General features: G+C 35.0%; 1 protein-coding gene across 1 annotated transcript in view; it reads right to left on the reverse strand.

The window, feature by feature from the left end:
• Positions 1-2,697: 2,697 nt before the first annotated feature.
• The window catches only part of LOC129227536 (meteorin-like protein), a 47,157-nt gene continuing 23,327 nt past the window's right edge, over positions 2,698-26,527 (reverse strand). The window contains exons 3-5 of the mRNA XM_054862113.1: positions 7,601-7,699; positions 4,292-4,394; positions 2,698-4,096 (exon numbers count right to left, since the gene is read on the reverse strand). Of these exons, the coding sequence (XP_054718088.1) occupies positions 3,856-4,096; positions 4,292-4,394; positions 7,601-7,699 (443 nt within the window). The 3' untranslated portion in view covers positions 2,698-3,855. The remainder of the gene's footprint in view (positions 4,097-4,291; positions 4,395-7,600; positions 7,700-26,527) is intronic.

The following is a 26,527-nucleotide window of genomic DNA, read 5'->3' on the forward strand; positions in this document are numbered from 1 at the left end:
GCCAATAAAATTTAAATTAAAAATTTAGCGAAGAAGAAATATAGGTATAGTAAAAGCTATTCGTATAAATTTGTATTTGTATAAATTTGTATAAAATTAGCTCCTGACGTATATGTGCCCTATTTTCGCTGAAATTTTATTGATGAAATATAATTCAAAATATATTCGCGAAAATTTTCAGAATTAAAATATTTATATTTTTTTATAAACTCTGAAATTAACTTGTGGTGTCATCTACCAGATGGGTGTCACCCGGGGCAACCACGCCCTCTCAAGAACTGGGATTTAGAAAAAAACCTTTTTTTCTCTCAAGTTACAGCTTTCAAAAATTGAAAGCACACGATTTGATCAATATCAATTTGTTAAACATTAAAGGGGGGAGGGCAAATTACAGATAATCCTTTTCAAATTTTTTAAAAGGGATTTTTAAGTCATCTCACTTTTTAACTCGTAACTATTGGAAAATATGATTTTTAAATTGAATTTCTAACGTTGTATGCGTCTTAGGTTTACAATACAAAACAAAATGCGAAATTTTCATAACAAGGAATTAATATTTAAATCTCTTTTTAGAGGTTTCTCCCCTTCCCCTGAAGGTAGAGAGGGAGTTGAGAAAATAAAATTGAAAATATAAAATAAATACGGAGTCGGAGTCGGAGTTGGAGTCGGAGTCGGGCGTTTCAAAATCCAGGAGTCGGAGTCGGGGTCGGAGTCGGCCATTTTCCTTCCGACTCCGCAGCCCTGGTTTTTTTAGCATTAGATGAGTCAAAGATATGTGCTACTGCAATGTTTAGCACAGGACCACGAAACCTTTTGAGCAGTTTAGATCTTCATCTCTTTTTTATACAGAGCGTGTCATAATTTCATCCACTGTTTGGAAGGACTATAATACTCCCCCCCCCCATCTGACAGACGTTCGCCATTTCCTCAATTATGAGTTTCTTGATTGTTGGATTGGACGAGCCTGTTACGACAGTCGTCTTCTGCCGTGGCCAGTACAATCTCGACGTTAGTCCCTAAAAATCCTTTTAAGGACTAACGTATTGACTGGGAATAAGTCCTTAGAAACCCCTATGAGAGTAAGGACAACAGTCCTTAAAAATCCCCATTAGCTCCCCCAAACTATCCATTAGGAAAAGAAAATAATCCTTAAAATTCCCTATTATGATGAGGGTATCTGTTTTAAAAAATCCATGTGCAACAGTTTTTAACCAAAGCAAACAATCCAATTAAAAATATTTATTGTTTGAAAAACCCCTTTCAGAATGAGAAAAAAAATTCAAAATAACGTCAACATTCTCTCTTTTAATCACCATTAGAATTGGTAAAATGGCGTTAAAAAATGTCCCTTTCGGATTATTTCTCCAAAAGTTTTCATCAGAAAAACGACGTCAGTACGTCAAAAATCACATCAGCATCAATAATCCGAAAACAACGTTAACGCAAATCTAAAAGTCCCGATTAGAACAAAATGATTAGTAAAAGTTTCCATTTTTAATATGCTACTGAAATCTTTGATAATCTTCTGTCAGCAGAACCAAAAAATTAATGAATCGTGGAAAAATAAACAAAACGGGACAAAGTTTTAACTCTCCCGATTACAGTAAAAGCCTCTAAGCAAAAGCAAGGATTTTATTTGCTTCCACTCAAGAAAACAAATGACAACAGATCTTTGTTCTCAATGACTTTATTCACGCTAGTTAAAAGTGAACTCGTGGCAATTCTATGACCAGAAACCGCAGACGATTCTTCAAAAATAAAGATAAGCCTTGTTTTCTTTACTTACTAATAATGAAGCTGAAAGTCTCTCTGTCTGGATGTCAGGAGGATGTCTATATGTTCGGAAGATGTCTGGATGTCTGGATCTCTGTGACGCGCACAGCGCCTAGACCGTTCGGCCAATTTTCATGAAATTTGGCACAAAGTTAGTTTGTGGCATGGGGGTGTGCACCTTGAAGCGATGTTTCGAAAATTCGATGTGGTTATTTTTCTATTCCATTTTTAAGAATATAACTATCATAAGATGGACGAGTAAATTACGAAATTATCATAACGTGGAACCGTAACATGGGCACAAGCCAATTGGCGAGATACGAAATGATCATAATGTGGAACCGTAATATGGGTACAAGCCAATTGGCGAGAAAATTCACCATACATTATTTGTAAATGTACAGCCGAACCAAAAGACCTTTTAATTTTTCTATTATGGGCAAAGCCCTGCGGGTACCACTAGTAGAATATAAAATCAACTTAAAATGAAGAATTAAGGGTGTTTTAACTAACACTCGAACTTCTGGCAAAGCTCACATTATGCGGCATTTTAAGGGCTTTAACATGCTGCAAAAATCGAACAAATGTAAACTTTTTTCCGAAGAGATACTCTCAGATTTATGATTTTCTTTCAAATTGGAATAAAAATCATGGAAAAATTTTTCCTCAATGAAAGGTACCCTATGTTCATCCCGGCACCCCTGACAATGGGTGTACAAAATTTTATTCTATTCGTTCTGTAATGCTTTTTCGGTATGCTAAAATAAGATGTTTGTGAAGCACAACAGACGATACATTTACAGACGACAGTAACAGTACCTGAAAAAGAATCTTCATCGCAAGCACTAATTAAAAGTATTAAAATTATGCTTCATGGTTACAAAGAAAAACACACTAGTTATTTTTTTGTATGCACATTTATTACGCTTCTTTTTACAGCAAAAAGTATCGCTTGCATCTGAGATCATTAACGTTTGTGACCATTTCGGTTCACATCAATAAATCAACAAGATTTATTTTTTAAAAATATCATTGCATATGCTTTTTACAAAGCTTCCTCCCTCCTTTTTCTTTTTTTCTCTCTTTTTTTTGTTTGGTAATTACTTACAAAAGTAGATCGCTATTTTTATATGAGATCATTGCAACTTTCTAGATGAACATTATCATAAATAATGAACATTATTTGCGTCATTTATCATCATTTCACATCATTTGTATCACCATTACAATGATTACATCATAGACAGTTTTTTTTTATATATATATAATTATTACTCGTATTTTTTATTTTTTTACAAATATAACTTTATTATGCGTTAAGCGAAACATATAATTTCTTTGATATTTCACGGATTTAATCTTTATTTCAAGGACAACTATTTAACAATTATTTAACTATTCAAGCATACAAGAATATTTTTATGAAACTTAATGAGGCATGAGTATTAATTTCAACAAAATAGGAAACACAGCTTTTTTATAATACATTCAGTTTTTTTTTTTTTTTTTTTTAACGATAAACGACGTTTTGGCTTATATAAACATGTACTACAATTGTACATGTGTCTCAAGTATCACAAAGTACAGCAGAGACCGATTATCGTGCCGATCATCGTTTTTCCTTCAAACATTTCCAAGAGAGAAACTTTCACTTCAAAACATTTTGTAAACAGAAAAAACCGCAAAAACACGCGTGCTGATGGGAAGCAAAGAATTGGAACTCCGTCTGTCTGCTACTTATTTGTCCAGAACACATATGCCCGCAGTGATGTCACGTGAACAGAGTTCATTTCATTTGAAGCCCATACTTTTTTGTTAGTGCTTCCAACACACTGATCGAGGAAGGGAGGGGGGAGGACACAGTTTCAAAGTCACTTGAGGAAACAAAAAACAGTGACAGATAACAAATTCGGCAGATGAAACAGTTCGGTTAATTGAAGTTCGGATAATCGGCACTCTACTGCAATTACTATCATGGAAGCACACAGTTGGACAGTCAGAAAATACGGTGAGTGGAGAAGTTCATTCGAGAGCTTTCGATGAGAGTTTCTCGCATGGACATCTTAGCGACATCTATCACAGCTACAGCAGGCATTCACTCACACCCGTTCTCAATGCTTTCCTTCTGACTTTCTTCCATTCGACGAGTCTCGGAACACAGTACAAGTTCGGGTACCCCAGTACCCAATCACCGAAAAACAAGTACTCCCCATTTCCTGCCTTTGTGCCGCAATGCAAGGGCCTGTGCAGGACTATATTTTGGGAACTCCCTGTAAGGCCGGAGGAAAAGTCCGAGGAACTGGAGAATTTCCCCTGTTCGTTGGTGGAAAAGTCTGAGGAACTGGAGAATTTCCCCTGTTCGTTGGTGGAAAAGTCCGAGGAACTGGAGAATTTCCCCTGTTCGTTGGTGGAAAAGTCCGAGGAACTGGAGAATTTCCCCTGTTCGTTGGTGGAAAAGTCCGAGGAACTGGATAATTCCCCCTGTTCGTTGGTGGAAAAGTCCGAGGAACTGGAGAATTTCCCCTGTTCGTTGGTTCTGTGGACGTGAGAAACCCTGACGGTCAGTTCCGTGGTCTGCAGAGGTTTGTTGTGAAATAAACTGGCAACTTCACCTTGGATCACTGGAATGGAATGAAATAGCATGATTAAATGGTTTTGACAAAGAAGCACAAGTGAAACAAGTTAGGTAGGGAAAGTGAGGGACAGTGAAATAGTGAGGCAAAAGGACATGGTAAAGTATTTTTAGTTTGCAGCGGTACTTATCTATCAATATTTTAACTATGTTCCTAATCACATAGCTGATGCCGGTCAAAAAAATAAACAGCTCTAAAGATCGAAGAAAAAAAAACTACCAATCATTGTCCAAATTCGATACACGTATTGTAACTTTTTGTAGTTTATCACAAATGTTTTTCGCTATTATTGAACGATAAAGTTTTTGTAATTAACATTTCAAAAGCATTATTTGAGATTTACTAATGCATGCAGTGCACAGTGCATTAGGGGAAAGGGGAGCACATGTGAGCACGGAGCACATTTGAACATAGCATGTTTTACTAGGATAATGTCAAGCAAAAATTCTTGAAAAATTCTCAAGTAATGGCAGTACCAGTCCTCCCTCTTGGCCGAACTTTTAAAGCAATGAACCTGTTTATGTTTCAGTAGTGGCAACTTCTTTGTTTTAGCTGGTTTAAAATTGGAATAGAAAAAGAACAAAATCGAATTTTCGAAAAATCGCTTCGAGGTGCACACCTCCAGGCTACAAACTAACTTTGTGCCAAATTTCATGAAAATCGGCCAAATGGTCTAGGCGCTATGCGCGTCACAGACATCCTACAGACAGACTTTGAGCTTTATTAGTAACTAGTGGTACCCGCACGGCTTTGCCAGTAATAGAAAAATCAAAAGGTCTTTTAGTTCGCCTGTATATTTACAAATAATGTATGGTGCATTTTCTCGCCAGTTGGCTTGTACCCATGTTACGGTTCCACGCTATGATAATTTCGTATCTCGCCAATTGGCTTGTGCCCATGTTACGGTTCCACGTTATGATAATTTCGTAATTTACTCGTCCATGTTATGATATTTTTGTTCTTAAAATTGGAATAGAAAAAGAACCACATCGAATTTTCGAAAAATCGCTTCGAGGTGCACACCCCCATGCTGCATACTAACTTTGTGCCATATTTCATGAAAATCGGCCGAACGGTTTAGGCGCTATGCGCGTCACAGACATCCTACAAACATCCTACAGACATCCAGACATCCTCCGGACAGAGAGACTTTCAGCTTTATTATTAGTAAAGAAGAAGACTAACTAATAAGATGAACTAGGTTAATGCAAACCATTGTGCGAACATTCAAGTAAATTTATGATAGTGTCTAAATTTTTTAGTTACATTAAGAATCCCTTATTTTTGAAAATTCATTCTAAGGTAGGTGACGGAGCACTTGTGAACACAACATATAGGGGCACATTTGAACAGTTCTCATGTCCTCTCTGCAATATAAATATTGGTGTAGGGTTATCATCAGTGTTAAAAATACTGTAAAGATTTATAATTCATATTTTGCTGCAATCAGTTTGTAAATTTATTGCTAATTATTATTATATTATTATAAATAAATTAACTTATTTATTATGTTTCTTTTTTTATTATTATTACTATTTTGTTCTTGAATAGTTGGCCAACAATTGTGATATAACGTAATAAGAAAAAAAAAAGAAAAAGTATTTTCCTTTGACTAAAAACTAAAGTGTTAAATAATTTTACATCTCATCATCATATTCCGTATCAAACTTAAAAGAACTATATAACAAGAACAAAGTTTATATAATAAAATATTCTTTGTATTGATTAGTCTTGTAAGTGTTTTTCCTGTCGATCCTGGGATTAGGACATGCTACGAAACTTTAAAATTTGATTGTGAGCAGAGTTATACAGGGTGTTCCGTTTTAACCTGCAAGACCTTTATTTTCCAACCGTTATTCCTAGATGTATACTTCTAATTGCAAAAATGTTCAAAACTAGATGCAGGGTTAAGAAATAGAAAATTTGTAGTAAAAATTAAAATAAGTCAAAAAATACAAAATTTAACTTTTTATACTGGCCCCAGGTCTCCTAACTTATACTTCGGGAAATAATCTCCATTGAAAAATAATTCCAACAAAAAAAAAAAAAAGTTTGAAATTAGTACTACCAATATTCATCAAGATATGAAACTCGGCGTTTTGTGACTAAGACCACTTTTCACTCGCCGTCAATAACACCTTTTGGGGGGGGGGGGGTGGAGAAAGCGGTTAAGAAGTGTTTAAAAAGGTATCTGTGTTATAGAGTGTGGTTTCTCAAACTGTTCAAGGTTTTGTCGTGTGTTTTTACGTATCACGGCATAACATTTGCATTTATTTTTGAATAGCAATTGAACAACATAAATACCTTGTTTTTCTTACTTTGACGACCCGTCATTCTTCTGAAAGAGCGCTTAAGTTCCAATCTCATCTTCTGTAGGGTCCCATAAAACTTTGAACAAGAATATCTCTTTGAGTTTTGATAACGCAAATTTCAAGTTTTTTGTGTCAGTCATAGTTTTCAATGGAGATTATTTCTCTAATCATTAGTTAGGGGACCTGGGGCCCGTATAAAAAGTTACATTTTGTGTTTTTTGATTTATTTTTATTTTCACTTCAAACTTTCAATATCTTAACTCTGAATCTGATTTTGATTATTTTTGCAATTGGATTGGCCGATGCACCATGTGGGAAAAAAGTGAAATTCTATGTCAATCCGGTGGTTCAGTGGTAGATTCAGATTATCACGACTCGAAGAAAACTTAACATCTTTATTGAAGACTATGTACATATTTACATTGATGATTAAAGCCAAATCATTTATTCTAAACAGCGAACTACTCGCTTCCACGGAGCTTGCGCTCGTGTTTCGAATTCTATTCTATCTCTCAAAAACTCTCTGTGTTGCCACTAAATTTTTCCATAATCTACTTACTTAATTCAATAAGCGCTTGCAGCGCTCTCTATTGGAATAATAGGCGAGAAGGAGCATAGAACTTAAGTTTCTCTACAGTATACAACAGTTGCAAAAATAAAGGTCTTGCAGGTTAAAACGAAACACCCTGTACAGTTTGGAACCCGTGCAAGAATGTTTTTCACCCTTCCCTTCTTGCAATTATGTTCCATGGGTGAAAGCGAGATACGAATAACATGACAATACGCGATAGAGAAGCATCCCAATTCTTTGTTTATCTTTCCACACAAAAGCTTAGCCAGCATTTATTAGAAAAATCAAGAGCTCTTAGAATCATTACTCACCAAAGTCACTTGAACAGTATTGTCGAAGAAGCTGTTCTTCAGAGCAAGGCCGGCAATCTGAAAATACACATATGTTAGCATTGTATTTCCACTCATCTGCTCAAAATAATCATTATAAGATTCAACACTCCGAAACAATACGTCGATTAGGACTTTTTTAACAATCTCTTATATAATTAAAACCTGAGCGTACCTATGTACCTATATATGTACAAGCTTCTTCTCCTGAATGACAGTGAACTGACCATCGAACCAGGTATCGATGGATTCGTCATCTTCCCGTCTTCATGTTTGGCTATTTAACATAATCCTCCGATAATAATTAGCGGAGTTATCAATTAAAAACTATTAATTATGAAGCTTGGGTTTCAAAATCAAATTCCTCATTTTCGAAGACTTTCCTCCATTCAAATTATTTTTCAGTGCTTCATCTCCACTTTCCGCAACAATGATTTTATTAAAATGTATAGCGTGAAGAAAATCATTGAGATAAAAGATCTGTTGCCATTTTTTTTCTCGAATATGAACAGGTAAAATTCTTGTTTTGTTTTGAGGCTTTCCTGTAATCAGGGGATTTAAAATATTTACTTTTTGGGGGTTTTCCGCAATCTACCGCAAAATTTCACTGACTTTTTTTTTTTGGTTCAAGCCTGAGTGTTGAACTCGCGTCACTTGACATTCCTTTTATTTCCGAGGTGGACCGTGCAAAGCCGGGCGACGCAGCTAGTAAACTTTATGTTATGAACTGCTACAACTTGTAACAATTTTTGGGTTACCGTGAATTCGAGTAGTCCCTATGTCGGATGAAATACACTGATGTTTTCTTCCTCTTTCTTCTTATAGATATTTTTCTGGTTATTTGTAATTTGTTTCCAAATTTCTAGATTACAATTAATATTTCTTAGTATTTTTCAACTTCAACCCACTATATCTTAAGAATATCTGTTAATGAACTGAACAATTTTTAAACGATAAACATGAATGATATTATGATGATAAGTGGTTATTTGATACTAGAAAGTCGCCCGTCATGGTATGACGGGTGAAAATTTGCTTCTACATTTGAACGCAGCCATTGCCTGTTTGGTGATATTTTGGTAGTTTTAAGTTTTAAACCTAACTCCAGGGGATTAACCCTAACTCCAGTGGATTAAACCTGAACTAAGGTAGGTAGCGTTCATTATTGACCATTTTTACGTTTCTTCATTCAACCTTGTCACAATGAATCCTTTCCCTGCATGTCAAGCATTACCAAATCATATTATCAAATTATCATGCCGTGGCGCGAGCTTCATTGTTGAAACACGCGGGTTACTATCATCGGCTATTATTTATAAGAGAATTAGTGTACCTCTGCAACCATAAAGGGGATGCAGACAACTACTGGTGTAGGTGAATCATTTTGTCAAGAGTTGGAATCCCCAACCTTTTTCCAAGTTCAAAATTGCCAATCTTCCCCGCAATTGGAACAAGTCAGAAGCATAACGAATGTTTAATGTTTTCCTTCCATGTGTTTACTAAAAGAAATTTAAAATATATATACATATATATATTAATTTGAATTTTTGGCATCTTGAATTCAAATTATGTTTTTCGCAATCATGAGTGTGTGTGTGTGTGTATGAATGCGCGTGTGTTTGTGTAAGCACATGTGTGTGGGTGCGTGTGTGTGTATGTAGGCATGTGTGTGCGTGTTGTGTATGCAGTGCTGTGTGTGTACTCGTGTGTGCGTATGTAGTTGAGTTTGTGTTTGTGTGCAGGCATAAGTGTGTGTGTGTGTGTGTTTGTGTCAGTGAGCAGGCTTGAGTGTGTAGGCGTGTGTGTGTATGCCTGTGTGTGTAGGATATGGACGCAACCTGAAGGCGGTTTTCGCAAGAGGAGCAGCATCGTGAGGCCGGTCGACGCGACGGTGGTGCTGGCACAGGGTGCTGGCGGGAAAATAAAATGATTGGGATTCAAAACAGTCAAATGAGAACAATAAGCAATCGTGATTGCTCAAAAAAAATCTGAACTCCTCTCCAATTTTGAAAGTATTGCATCGTGCTTAACGTTTGGCTTTACATTCATCTGTCACTCTTCGATCATCCAAATTAGAACTTTGATGCAATACAAATGTTTAATCAGCTACGAATCTTTCGTTTTTCACACAAATAACACTGTGCACCAGCAATCTGTCTTACCTCAATCCTCGGTGCTTTGAGAAAGAACGAACCCTGAAAGAGGCCCTCTGAGCAATCGTATCATCTTTCACCACCCCTCCCGCCTCATGTTCCCTTTCCCTTTACCCTCTCTCTACTCGTGGCAGACGATGAAGGTTTTCACAGCTTTCACTTAGCTTTCTTTCTGGAGAGCAATCGACTCTCAATTCAAAAGTATTCAAAGCAAAGAGGACTAGAATCGAAACCTGCTGTTCTCGAAAAATTTATGTGGAGATACAGCAGACCCTCGTTTTACGCGAGTTTATTTTACGCGGTTCAAGATTTGACACCTTTATTTTATTTTACGCGGATGAGTTTCGTTTTTACACGGATGCGGCTATGCAAACAGATTAAATTTTCCCCTCTTTCAAAATCCAAACTTCTAAAAATTGCAGATTACACGTAATCATCTGCATTTTGATGTGCTAATAATCGAGCTTGGGCCACTGGAGACATTTAATGCGATTGGTTCCAGAACTCTTTCCGCATGTAAAGTTATTAAACTCACACAGTTGAGAACTCACTAGAAGAAGGTCTTTTAGGAGTGACAAAGGAGGCCAAAACCAACGAGGATTCCGACGTCGGTGACGCACGACCAAAAACGATCACATTGAAAATTTTGAGCCATTCCTAGACAATACAAATGATCTTTCTGATTTGTTAGTGAAGGAAGATTCCATCATGAATATGACGCAAGTGATCATGAATGCGTTAATACTAAAAAAAAAAAAAAAACTGCAAAAAAAAAATTCTTAATGACTGCCAAAAGACTACAGAACACGAAATTAATTTATGCTTTCTTTATGCATGTTGTGCATAAAAGTCGATATAAGGACACGTTAAACTTATTATACAATAAGTCATCTCTAGAATGAATTTTTTTTTATCTACGGATCCAACCCCCTATTTTAATACCACTATTAGGTCTCAATTTATGCGGTTTCGTTTTGCGCGGCATTTCCGTGGACCATAACCCCCGCCTAAAATGAGGGTTTACTGTATTTCTAAAAATGTTGAGGGTAAGATATATAGTATTAAAATAACAATGTTGCTGATGCAGTAACTAATCTTAAACGTTACTGTTGTTGGAGGGTCACCGAGGAGGGAAAAGAGTTTGTCCCTCATAAAAGCTTTCGTAAACGAATTCTCAAAAGCGCTTGAAAGATCTCTGTCTTTTAAGATCTCTTGAAAGACATTATTAAAAAAATAATAATTTGAAAAAAATCATGGCTTAAAATGTCGCAATTGCATTGCAACTAATTATCAACCAGTCTAAACGGAGAAACGTCTAACGGTTGATTCGGGTATTTCTAAAGAAGGCTTTTGCCCCTTTTTTGGGGGGAAATCATTGTTAATTTCGATGTAAACACAAGTGGTGTTATAATTTGGAGGACACTTGGCGGTATATCGCCAGTCTTTTGGTCGCCAAGTTTTGTCGCCAACTTCATGACAAATTTGGCGATTGTTTGAGCAATCACGATTGCTTATTGTTCTCACATGAATGTTTTTTGACGTTCCTTTGATTTTTCCCACCGCCACCTTCCGCACCATCACCGTCGAACGGCCGCCTCACGATGCTGCTCCTCTAGCGAAAGCCGTCTCCAGGTTGCATCCATGTCCTACACACACGCGCATACATACACAACTACACACATACACCTACACAAACGCATACACACATACACACACGCATACATACAGACACCCACAAAAACATGCACACACACATACACACAGCTACCCACACATTCATGCCTGCACACAGACACAAACACATATGCCTACACACATGCACATACTCCTTCCCCACAGACCCAAACACACATGCCTACACACACATACACATAACCCGTACACACAAACACATACCCCCACACACAAACACACACGCCTACATACACACACTCGTGATTGCGAGAAACATAATTTGAATTCAAGATGTCAAAATTCAATTTTTTTTTTTTTTTTTTAAATCTGGTTTTAATTTGGCCACTGTTGGTGATATTTAGAGGGTAAACTATTGAATCACATTAAAATCGCCAGTAATGGGGAAATGACATTTGATTGGAGCAAAAGGAAGTCATGTGATGCATCAGCTCGTTTTCCTATTATTCTTTACCGAAAATACCCATAAAATTCAACCTCACATCTTCGGATTCCCGATGCCAGAGAGAGAGGCGATCCCCGCCTTCGCCGAAGAAACAGGTTCCGAGTGCTTCGCCTGGGATCAACGGTGGGGTCACCGCCATTTCGGAGGCTCTCTTTTGATACTCTGTTTGCGGTTACAAATTGAGAGAGCAATTTACCGTTCCCTTGAGAGAAGGGCGGGACCGCAGAAGACGCGCACGCGGAGAGATAAATAAATAGTAATGGTGCCGGCCCGGGCAGACGATGCTCGGGGAAGATCGACTTTTGTTCCGCTTTTATCAATTTGGTACGTTCTTCGAAAGCGGAGAAAGAAATAGGAAACATTCTGTAGTGCGCGCTTGATCTGCTGGAATGGGACCCCACCTGATTTTTTTTACTTTGATGAATTAATTAGTGCAGCGGCGCAGCGAAGGGGGGGGGGGTTAAAACACCCCCCAGAGGTATTGCTTTTAATGTAAATGCGTATTCTAGTACAGTAATTAATGTATTGTTTTGATCAAAAGAAAACCCTCTCCAGAAGGTATTTTTGATCAAAAAAACCCCTTCAAAAGGCATATTTGACCAAAAAAAAGAAAAAAGCTTCCAGAAGGTATTTCTGATTTAAAAAAAAACCTCAGATGGTATTTTCGATCAAAAAAATTCCTTCAGAAGGTGATTTTGATCAAAAAGTCCCCTTCAAAAGGTATTTTTGGTCAAAAAAAAAAAAAACTTCCAGAAGGTATTTTTGATTTAAAAAAAAAACCTCAGATGGTATTTTCGATCAAAAAAATCCCTTCAGAAGGTGTTTTTGATCAAAAAACCCATACTGAAAGGTTTTTCTGGTTGCGCTAGTGAACACGTGCAAATAGTCACTAAAAGCAAGCACATATTCGAGGGGGGAGGGGTCAAAGGCTCTTGCTCCGAATTCCTACCTGTGTTCGAAAAATTGCACTTTGATGCCCTTCCCGATGAAAGACCCTCTCCTGAACCAGAAGCTTGCTTAAGAAAGCGATGAACGCGCAAAATGGATAAATGCAAGGAAAACTTTTTCCCGACAGGAACATAGACCTAGCAGGCCAGATGATAGAGTTGAGATCAGCTCTACGGACCAGATGCAACCCATGCGTTGGAGATAGAGCATTGCTACTTTACAATACATAAGCTTCGGTTTACTACTTTATTTGGGGTAGTAAGAAGCAAAGGGATGCAAGTGGACTAGTTTAAGTTTCGAGTAAAACGCGTTTGATGATCAGATCCTAGGTAGGCTTTCATTGAAATTTTTTTCTAAATCGTGCTGTACAGCAGCAACTACCAGGGTTACTAGTTCCATCTCTTGCCCCAAGACAGAGGAGAGGTTCACCTACCACGTCTACTGGTTATCTACAAATTTTTAATTTTGCCACTTGCATCCCTTTGCTTCTCAATGCCTCAATTGTACGTTTTATGCAAGCACGTTCGAGGTTCTTTTTTAAATAACCTGGCATAATGTATTTTACAATGATCATATACCTAAATAAAGATCAAAACATATTAATTGTATCAAAACACTTTGGAAAAAAAATATATACATAAAAATACTTATTTTTACGTAACAATGGGGTCACCTGTTTTTATAGTTTATGTGTGATTTTGTCACTTCTTTGGCGTCACTCCTCTGGCATTTTTTGCGCCACTGAAGACACATATTCATCTTACGATTATAACGCTCAATTTTTTTTTTTTTTTTTTTTTTGTACAAGTTGGTCATTTAAACTCATATATCATGACAAGCATTAAAAAGAAGCAAAACGGGAGAGATAGACTGGGAAAAAAGTGTAAAGCTAAACGATTACGTTACCAAAAAGTTAAAAAAGATCCGGTTAAAAATTTGGAGCTGAAAGAGAAAAAAAAAGCACAACTATTTGTTAAAAAAGCAAAAGGGACTAAAATTAAGAGAATAACTTAGATGACTCTGCCAATAGTGTCTCTCCCCATCATTTTCCTCTGGTGCCAAAAAAACTCAAACAATTAAAAAAAATCTTCTGGCCTTTATCTTTATGAAACTAAACAGAAGACTTTTTTTTTTTTGGGAATTAAAAAAAAAAATTATTTACCGCATATTCACTCAAATATATGCATTCATGCTACTTTATAAGCATACCCAATTCAGTTTTAATCATAATTATATCTGATTATAAGAATGTAAGTTGAATAATACGAGAAGTTTCTTTATTGAAGATCTACGATGCGACTCCTTCTGTGCAAAATGATGCATTCATTACTTTATTTATTTATTTTTCACAAAGTGAATTTTTTTTCGAACACAGCGCTTATAGAAGTGAGTTCTATACTCTGATTTTACGTCGAAAACTAAGAGGAACGAGCTGATGTGTGCATCACATGACTTCCTTTTACACTAATTTAATGTTATTTCCCCCATTATTGCAATTTTAATGTGATTCAATAGTTAACTTTCTTAATATCATCAACAGTAGCCAAATTGAAACCAGATTTTTTTTTTAAAATCGCCAAATTTGTCGCCAAGTTAGCGACCGACTTGGCGACAAACTTGGCGACCGAAAGACTGGCGATATATCGCCAAGTGTCCGCCAAATTATAACACCACTTGAGTTTGCATCGACATTAACAATGATTTTCCCCCAAAAAGGGGCAAAAGACCCCTTCCCAGCTAGAAAATGTTTGCACTTCTTTTGCAAAAAAGGGCACATTGCGAACACTTTGTGTATAAAAAGTGCACAACTTTTGAACACTTAAAAAAAGGCACACTTTTTGTGTAAACTTAGTGAGGAAAAAGTGAATAATTTTTGGATACTTCAAGAAGTATCCAGTTTTTGTGCAAATTTTTTGCGCAAAAAGTATATGAATTTTCAATACTTCATGAAGTATCCACTTTTTGAGCAAAATTTCGGGCACTTTTTATGCACACAAAAAAAAATGCACACTCTACTTTGTCACATTGTGTCATTTTGAAAATTTTTATCATTCATAAAAAATATTTGCCTAAATTTTTCAGGAAAAAAAATTAGTATAGCTATACATTTGTTATTTCCACCTGGTAATTTGTTGATATTCAGTACTTATTATTGTCAAAATTAATGCAGGCTGTGTAAAAATTCATGATTTTTTTTTTTTTTGGACTTTTTAAAAAACTATCTGAATATTTAGGTTTTTTTCAATAATGAAATTTCGATAAACTTGAACTTCATGCAAAAAAAAAAAAAAAAAAATCATAATGGCGCGTTAACCAATTTGAGAGAGGAAGGGACTATAGTGATCCTCGGAAAGTTGAGCTAAACCTCGACAATGTTTGCCTCTTGGAAAAAATTGAGTCAAAAAGAAAAGTGTTACCTATTTGAGCGGATTTGAGTTATAGTAATTAATGAAAGTAACCTAACTAATTTTCCAATTTAGAACTAAATACCCTTCGCTATTAGCCTCAAAAGAGGTAATATTGTCCAGGTCATAGTTCAACTTTTTAAAGGAGCATCTTTCCTGTTTATAGATTTTTCATTTATTTTGAGGGGGGGGGGATATCTAATCATATTCTCTTCCTCTAACTTTTTTTCTGTAACACCTGCTAAGGAAACTATTTTAATGTTCTTTATTATTATTTTTTTAAATGTCTTCTCATTTTAGGAATAGAAATGACTACAAGAGTTAGAAAGTAAAGATAAAACAAACAGCTTTATTTTGAGCAGATATTTTAGTTTACTGCACCCTAACCCCCTTTTTCAGAAAAAAAGCTAAAAGCAACACAGGCTTTTCCTACATTTTTAAAGAAAATTAATACACTATTATCAACTTCATTCTAACAGTAAAATTTAAGCATACCATAGAGGAAAGTTTTATTTTTAGGGACAATTTCCTTCTTCACATGTACTAAGTAAAACTATAAAAATTTTAGGATTATTAGGACCAAGTTCAAAATTTTAGGATTATTAGGACCAAGTTCAAAATTTTAGGAATTTTATGGCAATTTTTAAAATTTTAGGACAACTCCTAACCTGATTGAATTGTGCTATGTTGAAGGGGAGAATAAATAAGTAACAAAAATGATTATTTATTGATAGAAAAACAAATTTTGCACAGAGTTGCTAAAACTCAAAGAAAAGCCCTACCTGCAGGGGATGGAGAGCAGGAGGGAACTTGCTCTTGTACCTGAATGGTTGGCAATTTGCCAATTTAAAAGAACAACTTCAGGGAAAATGAAGTCCAAAAACAAAATATATAGCAATTTGTCACTGCTAAAAAAATAATTAAGCACACAAAAACAGGATTTGAGAAAAATCTTAACTGCTTCATATATACAAATAAAGCTAACTGCCTTAAAATCAAATCCAATTCATTTGCCCTCTTTGCATTAACTATGTGTCTGTGTGTTAACATGTAAAATTACAGCTTTAGCAAGAGAGAAGGTCATCAAAAAAAGACAAAAAAGAAAAAGATTGCTAAATTCAACAATTGAGTGGGGTATTAAATTTCAGAGTAAACGGCACATAACACAGGGCTACTGCTCAGCATAATTTATTATTGGAATTATATATTTTCCTTCATTTTCGGAAACTTGCACAGAAATATACTTATGGACAATATCTTTTGGTCTTATTAGAAGAACATTGTCACCAAGTTCATCATCCTCAATTAAATATATATCATGGCACAAGTTTCCAAGAACACTATCTTTTTTTTTAAAAATCTTTGTAGACAGTTTCCGTACTATGAAAAAAACTTCATTTTCCACTGCAATGATGTTTTCTACTTCTGCACATGAGTTATCACTGAGTGCCACAAGATAATCTGCCTGCTGAAATGGCTTACAGTAATTTTTTGTGCTATACATAGTATTTAAAAAAAGGGCCCTGCTGAAACTCAGTACAAATGAAAAATTACAACCAGTTTCTTTAAGCATAATTTCTTTTTCCAGCGGCAATTCCACAGTTTTTCCTTTACCGAAAAGAATGCACCCATTTAAGTTCAGCACTTTTTTTGTTAATGTTCGACCTCGTTGCATATTTTCAACGAAATTCCTTACAATATCATTTTTTATCATTTTGTCATCAGCAATAACCATTTGCAGTAAAGTTTGGTTCAAATAAGATGAAACAATTTGCAAAGAAATTGCTTTAGTTCCATGAAAAGTTTTTTTTAACTTTCCAAGCGAATCTTCAAATGCAAAACAGGAATGTGCCCAAAGTGGTCCCCATGACTTCACTGCATTGGGAAGGTGCAGAAGCAAATGAACATTGTATGTTTGCTCTGTGATTCCGTAAATATCGGGAATCCCAGCAACAAACTTCTTTAATGCGATCTCCGCGTGCACAATTTCCTCCTGACTAATTTGGAATCCAAGTAGGATTTTTATCGCATACACTAACAGTAACCAATGTTTATAAACATTATTGTCCAGGATATTCAATAATAAAACTGGTGACGCTAAAAGAAACACCCTCCACTCCGACGCTTTCCAAAATTTGATATCGGTAGTTGTCCTCAGTTTCCGTGTCATCTCAGTTGGTTGTTTTAGTTTCTCGATGCGATAATTTAGGGTCAGAATTTTTTCTTTGTTAAGAGAGTAAATTGCGTTAGATGTTCCAACCATAAGATTTGTAATATGCCGTGTGACACCCAATAACACTGAATGCATATAGTCGGGAACAAAGCTGTCGATAATGTTAAAATGTGGGTATAAATGCATTAGTTCTGAAAGTCCTTTAACCCCGTTAACAGGTTTTTGGTTGTGTATCGCCTGTTCAGCATATGTTATGGTTCTTCTTAATGTGCGCAAAACTCCATTTTCATTATATTCGTAAATGTGGCAAAATCCTCTGCCTTTCTCGATGTGCCTACCTTTCTGCTCGCAAAAACCACAACCAAACTTGCCGTTAAATTGGATGAAATTCTGAATTAAAGCTCTGGCAGGAGCATCGCATGTGGAAAGTATTGGGAATACCTTTGTATTAATTGTAGCACCCAATTCATTGACCCAATTTAATCCCTTACTGGCAAGTTCTGTCATTTCTTTCACGAAGGGTTTTAAAAAACAGTCATTCATTAGAGGTTTGTCTCTTCCGAACCATAGACCACAAACAATTATATTTTCTTTTCTTTTTGTTGGAGGCAATTCATTGATAATACACTGTATAGGCCATATGTTGTATTGAGCTTTTTTGTGCATGGGAAGGCCATCTACATTGAATTGGACCGATATGTTGTTAGGGTCCTCTAAACCTGGCACTGACGAATATAAGTTACCATCTAAAACATCTCTGTATTTCTTACCTAAAGCACAGTTAAAATCGCTTTTATATTTTTGTACATCTGACATAATATTGTTGTTAATAAGTTTAAACTTAATTTGATCCATTAGAGGCATGTATAGAAAAAATTGTCCTGATTTCATATTCGAGTTAGCGTCAAATGCAACTTGACATGATACACATTCTTCGGGCTTTTTTTTATCTGTCATTTTACAAAGATATGTCTTACACTTCGAACAATATAAGTGTACTTCACACGTTTTGTCAAATGAGGAAACAATTTTATTGGAAAAAATGTGAAGCGTAGGTGGTACGCTACATGGTGGTAGGAGAATCTGCAAAAGCTGAAGAAATGCTTCTATGCATGTTTTCGAAAGATTAAATCTTACGATGAACGATAAGATTAAAATGAATGCTTCAACATTCGAAACTTTAGCCTCAGGGAACAGAGGCTCATCTGGGTTTTCGAGATGAATGCCTGATTTTGGCAAATGTTCCTCTGTGTTTTCAAATTCATCGTCGGATGACGAACCAGAGCTGAAACTAGTTGATGAATCATCATCACTGTGACAGGATTCAAAATCTGCGACAGGATCTTCTTCCAGGTTATCAGTTTCTGATGGTTGAGTGAACCTGCAGTCATTGAATGAGAGTTCTTCCTTGACATTTAAATCAGCTTCTGATTCCCGTTCTGCTTCTTTTCGTCTGCGAACCAACGTTCTTTTGGGAATAGGCTCATCAGTAGCCAAATATCTGTTGTACCTAATTTTTTTTTTAGGCACATGGGCATCAGACATTGTTTGATGAATCCTTAACCAGGTCTCCAAGTACAATGAAAAAAAGTAACAAACCCGAAAGATTTGTAAAAAATGAAAATAATCTGACGATTCTGAATGAATTAGCGAGAAAAGCGAAAAAATCCGAGATGGAAGTAATCAAACTCGGTGACGCCACTGCAGAAGTTTTTAAAGTAAAATATTGTAAAATTAATATTTAAAGAATGCACTTAGAATATTGAAAGATCGTCCAAATAATACACAAAAATGTAATTTAAGCCGAAAACATTTATTTCTAGGTAAAAAACTGTTTTGTTGAAATGATGTCTTAAGTATTAGAGGAATAATTAATATTTTAGGAATACAACTAAAGAATCGAAAATTCGCCCAAATAGTATATAAAAGAGTATTTAAACCATCAAAGTATTTATTTACAGGTAATAACTGTTTTGTTGAAAAAATGTCAAACGCGTATGTGTGTAAGGGTTTCAGTTGGACAAAATTCGATTTTATATTTTAACAGGGTGGACATTCAAAAAGAATAATAAATAATCTTCAATCAGGTATAATTACAAATTTGAAGTGAGCCAGAATAAATCAGTTATTATGGTAAAAGAAAAATCGCAAAATGTTTTTTTTCAATTAACTGCGACCGCGATCGCATTTGCACGAACGGTCAACATGTGCTCGCGCAATCAATAGCTAGCGAGCTAGCGTACGGCATTCGCATTATTTTCGCTCAGCGTTATAGCTCAACATTAAAAATGAATTTGAACAAGCTTCATATCCTAGTCAAATTTATGGAAGACAATAAATATGATGTGCTAAAATTAAAGAAGGCGGTACGGTTGGACCAGGAGACTGATATTTCTGCCTGGGATCGCAACACGATCCTTGATGTTCTGTGGAACGACGGCAATACATATCCAGGAAAAATCATCCAATTTGGAGGTAAGAGTTCTGTTTTTATTTTTAAAAATGATCCAGAATAGGGTGTTAATTTTACTTATTCTGTTCATGATTTAAAGGTTAATATGTAGGTTTCAAAGCCAGAGTAAATACATTTTACCGGCCATTAGCAGTCCGAAATGCTGCTGTGATAAAATCAAACGTTGATTTTTAATTTTTTTCTGAAAAATGCCTTATACCATTCTTATTCTTGTTTAAATTTTGAACATTTAATACAGAATGTATCAATTCATTGCTTAGTATGAAACAGGGTTGGAAAGTTTTTGCCACGGGTGGGAGAAAAACCCATGGAAAACGGTGTCTTCCGCCCAGCAAAAATAGGATTTGCATTTACAACTTACGGACACATTTTTAAAAAGTTGCATGTGAATAAAAATCATAAAAAATGCTTTGACAAAATTTAATTTATTAGTTTGCTAGTTGGAAATACAGTCGAGTCTCCATATATCGAACTTCCACATATCGAAATCCCAGCAAATTTCCATGTAAATTACATATCAAAATTGATTCTATTTTTCAAAAAAATTTTTGAACTTTACACTTTTTCTCATGAATAATGGAGGTTAGGGGAGAAAATTATATTCACTAAACGTTGCTACGAAACCAGAGAGGTAGAAGGGAGTTTCGTACATGGAGGTTCTACTCTGTGTAAGAAAGTAAAAATTGTACAGCAATAAAATGAAAGAAATTGATATAAACAAAAATTATATCCCTTGAATAAAATGTCACTTAAATATCAGTCGATAATATCTTCCAAAACCAATTCATTGTCTTAACATGGCCTTAGAATAAACTATTTTTGTAAGGACAACAGTTTCAGATTTTTTATTCGCACAAAAGTAAAATGTGAGAAATATCTTTCTATTGCAACTATACCTGCAGGATACATTTGCAAAGCTAAAACTAGTTTGCAGAAGCTAGTGTGCTTTGAACCCACAGGGGTAACTCCTTACTAATAGTTGAGAAATAGTCTAAATAATAAAATTGATGAGAAAAATATTTATTCAGTGTTATATATTATATTTGCATCATTGCTATTCTATAACTAACATAACTTAATGGAACTATATTGATAATTGTGTTTTTGCCATGGTTTTTTCCACTGCCCTGGCAAAAATACCTTTTTGCAAAATGGCATCCAGATGGCAAAATGACCAACCCTGGTATTACTTTAGATTATTAAGCAGAGCTGCCAACTTTAAAAAATCTAAATTCGCAGCAGAGTTTTCCGCGGAGGTGGAGAGAGTAAAACGACACATTTCATAACAAATGTTCCAGATATAATGAGTAAGTTTTGTAGTAAAAGCCAGAAAGTACCCCCCTAAAAAAGTGGAAAGAATACCCCTCGAAACCTCCCCTCAAACAATTCATTGATGCAGTCTGCGCCATACCCCCCCCCCCCCATGGGCACCCCTATTTTTTTTGTATGTTCCGAATTCGTTCGCTCCAAGTAAGTTCCTTCTGTAACAGATATGAAAAAAAAGAATTGGCGCCCTAACATCAAAACGTGTCTAGACAAAGTGGAAGGAATGAATATGTGATATTGTTTGCTTTACTTTTGTTTTTTAGAAAATAAAACGCATGTAAGGGTGGAAAGCTTTCCTTTGAAAAATTACACACTCGTCATTGCTGTGGCAGTAGGACAGGCGCAGTCATTTCGGCAGTGACTTTTCTTGCAATTGTCGGACAGTACAATTCTAAAGATGTTCTAAAAAGTAAAATATGTTAGGTGGTTTTTTTGAGGAGTATCAAGTGAAGAAGATAGGCAAAAATTAGGAGGCTATACTGGATTACTTAATAATATTACTTTCTGTTAAAAGGGGGGGGGGTATAATCGTTGGAAAGGTTACTTTCGTGATTTCACAATAAATTTACATTAGAACACGTTATTTTTGGAAAAATATTTAATTTTTTATCATTTAGTGGGATATATTCTTTTTTGACAAAAATTTTGAACATTATCTAGCACAAACGCATTATTATCTAAATGATTAATATTATGGACAACAGCTGTATTGGTTAAATTTTTTTTAGGGTTTTAAGAAAAAAATTGTAATATTTAAACGCGTTTTCGTAGCATCATAGTTCAAGGCTGTAGTTCAGAGAAACTACGATTTTTTTCATAGCAGTTGGCAGCACTATTATTAGGCAGTAAGCCAGGGTTAAAAGAACACTCCATGCTAGTTTGTTGGCACTCTCAGATTTGATGAGGAGAAGATATCTCTGCCTCCATCTGGAGCGTCTGGATGCCATAACTGGGCTGTTGGTATATTGCATGGAACTATTCAAGTGTTAAAAGTTTTAAGCTGGTTAGGTAATCAAACAAGGATATGAAGGGGGGGGGGAGGGGATTAGAAACAAAATTTAACTCTTTCTGACATATCTTTTGTATGTATTGAAAAAAATAAAAAAAATGTGTTATTGATTTTCTTCTATGGAATTCTTTCCAGAAAGCAAAAGAGAAATGGATATCTTAATCGACAAACTTGCGGATATCAAAATTACTTTGTGCGACATCCCAAAATTGCAGGAATCATTGGAGAGCCAAGCTCCTGAAAATTCAGCTGTCTCACTTAAGTATGATTTTTATTATTTTAACTAACATTTTCGCTATGGTTTTTGTTTAAGTTGAAATTTTTTTAACAATTTCTTTACAAATGCTTTGTTAAAAGGTAAGTTTATTATTCTTATTTACAATTACAAGCGGTTTTTGTGTAGCTAGAAATTTCTTCCCAGAGCAGTTGTGTTAATAGGTGAAATGTTATTTCGTCCTTTGCATAAACTTCTCAGTGTCAAAGCAACTATATTTTCTGTTCAACACTTTTATCCCATGAAGAGCACCTTAGTGAAATGTACAATAAGAGGATCTTAAAAAGTTCAGTGTTATAGTTGACAGGAGTGTGCAACTGGCATTAAGGCCCCACTCAGTATGGGATAACTTTGAATTTATCAAGAATAGGGAAGGGTGGGGCACATTGGGAAACCATAAATTTCAGCTTTAGTTTTGTTAACAGAAATTAGTTCTCTTCGGACATCATAGATGACAACAGCATACTTGCCAACTCTACTGTTTTTAGCGGGAAACTCCCGTTTTTTGCTTCCATATAACTCATTTAGCAAAAATCAATTTTTTGGAAGCTTTTATCATTGCATTTTCCATAAAGCACATGCTTTGCCAAAAATTGCAGCAGATTTCAATCTTTTTGCATCTTGACAATATTTTTAATTATTTTGAAAGTTTGGAGTTATTTTAACATGTGCTACCCAAGATCTACTTATTTTATATTTTATTTTCATTATATATTGATTATTATTATTATTTTTTTTTTTTTGGAATTTAGTAATTAAAGTTATGTAGCTACTTTTTTTGGGAGAAAGTGGGGAATGTATGAAACTTTAAGCAAATTTACTCATTATTATTCGTTTTTTTCTTTGCGGTACATCTTTCTTGCTGCTACCAATAACCTTGCATTTGCAAAAAAGAAAAAAAAATCCCCATTCCACTTCAAATTTAGTATTCATGTTATTTAACAGCATAATTTAATAATTCTGTTGTGACGTTATGTCACTGATGAGTCACTTATATACCTCTAGTGGAATCTCCTGTCTTTTTTTTCTGCGAAGGTTGGCAAGTATGCAACAAGATCTACTCTTCAGTGTACTTTAGAGTTTCTCACATTAACAGATAAGCACTGGGCCAATTTTCTGTTTTTAAAGGTTCAGAGTTACATTAATAGATGGTTTCATTATTAAAATTCGAGTAGAAAATGAAGTATCAAATTAGAGCATGTGGGAATTGAAACATGTCCTTTCATAATAGTTTAAAGTTTAAAAAATGTATTGTACTGCTAAGCCTAACTTTTAAAAAGTTGATATGTAATAACCTAAGTAGGGTAGGTTGGGACACACAGTGGTGGGGCAGGCTGCTAAAATATATGGATTGAGTAAAAACTCTTAAGACGGTATAAAAGTAAATTAAAAATAGATATGGAAAAAGTTTTTTTGCTAGTGTCCCAAGCAAGGTTCGCTTATACATATGTCTATATATATCACAATAAATATCCAATATTTATTTTGGAAAATGTCATCATATTTTAAGTATATTTTTTCAGCTACGTTATTTTCAATGTAAAAATTATAATAATGCTAGTAATAGATCAGACTTGGATAAAATGAAGCTTTCTGCTAACACAAATCCTAACTGGAAAATTTTGTGTAAATAATTATTTTGCCTAATTCACATTTGAATAAAGAATTGAATTTGTATTTATATATAAAAGAGACAAAAAAAGCTTTAAATCATTTTTTTTTCGTTACAATAACATTCAAATTCATGCTTACTTGTCACCAACTGAAGAAAACTGCCAAACCATTAGTTTTTTTCACACATGTGCTTAAAAAGGCTTTAGAAGAAAGGCTTCAACCGAAATAAACTGGGACTTTTTAAAATTTCCTTTTTTTTAAATTAACAGTAGCAATTTTAAAATAAAAAAAAATCTGCAGAGCCAAGGATTTTCCGCAAATGCTGTTGGTGCGTTCGTCTATATTATGCAAGACTGGTATATTCTCACTCCCAGAGTTTAAGAAAAAAGTGTTGTTATGGCGACAACATACTAGTTAATATTTGATTCAGGAAAAATGGCACCTTGGTTATTTGTTTTTGATGTCTAGAACATCGTCTTGACGTCTAGGTGACATCATGACGCTTAGATTTAAATTCTTGCTTTCATCGCTGAACATTTATTTTTGCTTGTCATAATTCTTACCTTTTTTTTGTCCGAGATAAAGACCGTGCCACAGTCTTGATACGTTTTTTCCCGTTTCCAACCCTCACTCTAAAATTTATGCTCCACCCCCCCCCACCCCCCCCCCCCTCCCAAAAAAATAACTTTGACTGAGCCAAGTAGAATATAGAAAGATATGTTTAAAACATTTGGTGAATATTTTTCTCTAAGCTCAACTTTTTATACTGTCTATAAAAAGTTTCTTCTATAGTGACATTTAGAATTTTATTTGGTTTTAGGTGACTGTAGGCTTTAATTATCATTGCCTCTTCAGTTTACATTTAAACAAAAAATACATGTAATTCATATGAAATTTATAGATGCAAAAATAACTTTTTCTTATCTTAGTCAAACACTAAAGTTAGTTTACATATTTTATTAAACATCAGTATTTTATTGCATTTTATTGATTGGTGCTAATTTTCTTCCAGACCCCACCTCTTGCAACTGACTTACTGGCAAAGCTCACAGGGTTTTTACGTATTAATTACCACACAAATTTCAAAATTTCTCTCCAAAGACTATTGCTGACCCTCTTTTTTTTCTTTTTCATAAGACATACAGTAGACTCCCGATTATCCGCGGGGCGGATTGTCTGCGAATCAATCGACAATCACGAACATGTGTTTTCCCCGTAAAAAGCAAATTCCAGTGGCTGGTTTTTTTTTTTTTTGAAAAATTGTAAATTTACACTCAGTTGTTTTTGCTTGATTGATTTAATTTTATTATTATTATTATTTTTGTGCATTCTTCATCGTACATACACTTGTTTGTTATTGATGTTAAGCTCGGTTGTGCAAAAATACAAAACATTTGTACTGTACTCTATATATATTTTCACTGTTTGCAGAAAGTGTTATGCATCAATACGGTTCAGAATTCGGACAATTTTTACCTGATATTTCCCCCATTTTAGTCTTTTTGCGGTTATTCACGATTTTTATTATCCGCGGCACTTGTGCCACCCAATTCCGCAGATAATCGGGAGTTTACTGTATGTTCTTTTTTTTTTACCCCGTTCATTTTCTCGCAAGCAAGAATTCTCATATTTACGCAGCATATTTTTTTAAAGTATGTATTTCTACATGATTTAAAATTTGATAATCTCTTTCTGCAGGAAACAGAAACTGAATTTTTTAAATGAGCTAAAAGGCAAGATGGCTGAATTAGACAAGGAAGATAAAAAGTGCCCTGACTGTGTGAAATTGATGAATGAGTTATGTGAGCTAAAAGAAGACAAAAAATGCCAACAAGCTGCCCTCTATGAAAAGTCCCAGAGAATCCAGCAGCTACAGGCCAAAGTTACAAAATTTAAAACAAAATATAAGAATTTGAAAGCAATAAGGAAGGAAGAATCTGCATCTCCTCCAGTTGATGAAACTTCAATAGGGCCTTCTTTAAAAGTGCCCACACACAAATTAAACAAGTGCCGTGCATCGGGAGGGTACTCAAAATTTGTTGGGGACATGCTGGAAGTTGTTTTTGGGCGAGATGTTTTAGCCAATAGTGTTATAAAAGGCATAAAGGGGAATTCAAGAAAGACCAATGTTCTTGATGCTGAAGTAGTGAAAGATATACAGTTGTATGTCAGTACCAAGTTCAACATAGAACAATCCATAGTTCGCTCTGCAATACGCAGGAAATTAAATATTGTCAATAGACTGTCAAAACAGATGTGATGCAAGGTGGCGACAGATCAGGGAAATCGGGGAAAAATCAGGGAATTTTGAAAAAATAACAAAAAATCAGGGAAAATTGATTTTATCAAGAAAAAAAAATTTTTTTTTTGCTTTACAAAATTAAGTTCTCTAATTCC

The sequence above is a fragment of the Uloborus diversus genome, chromosome 1 (genome assembly GCF_026930045.1).
Source record: "Uloborus diversus isolate 005 chromosome 1, Udiv.v.3.1, whole genome shotgun sequence".
Classification (NCBI taxonomy): Eukaryota; Metazoa; Arthropoda; class Arachnida; order Araneae; family Uloboridae; genus Uloborus; species Uloborus diversus.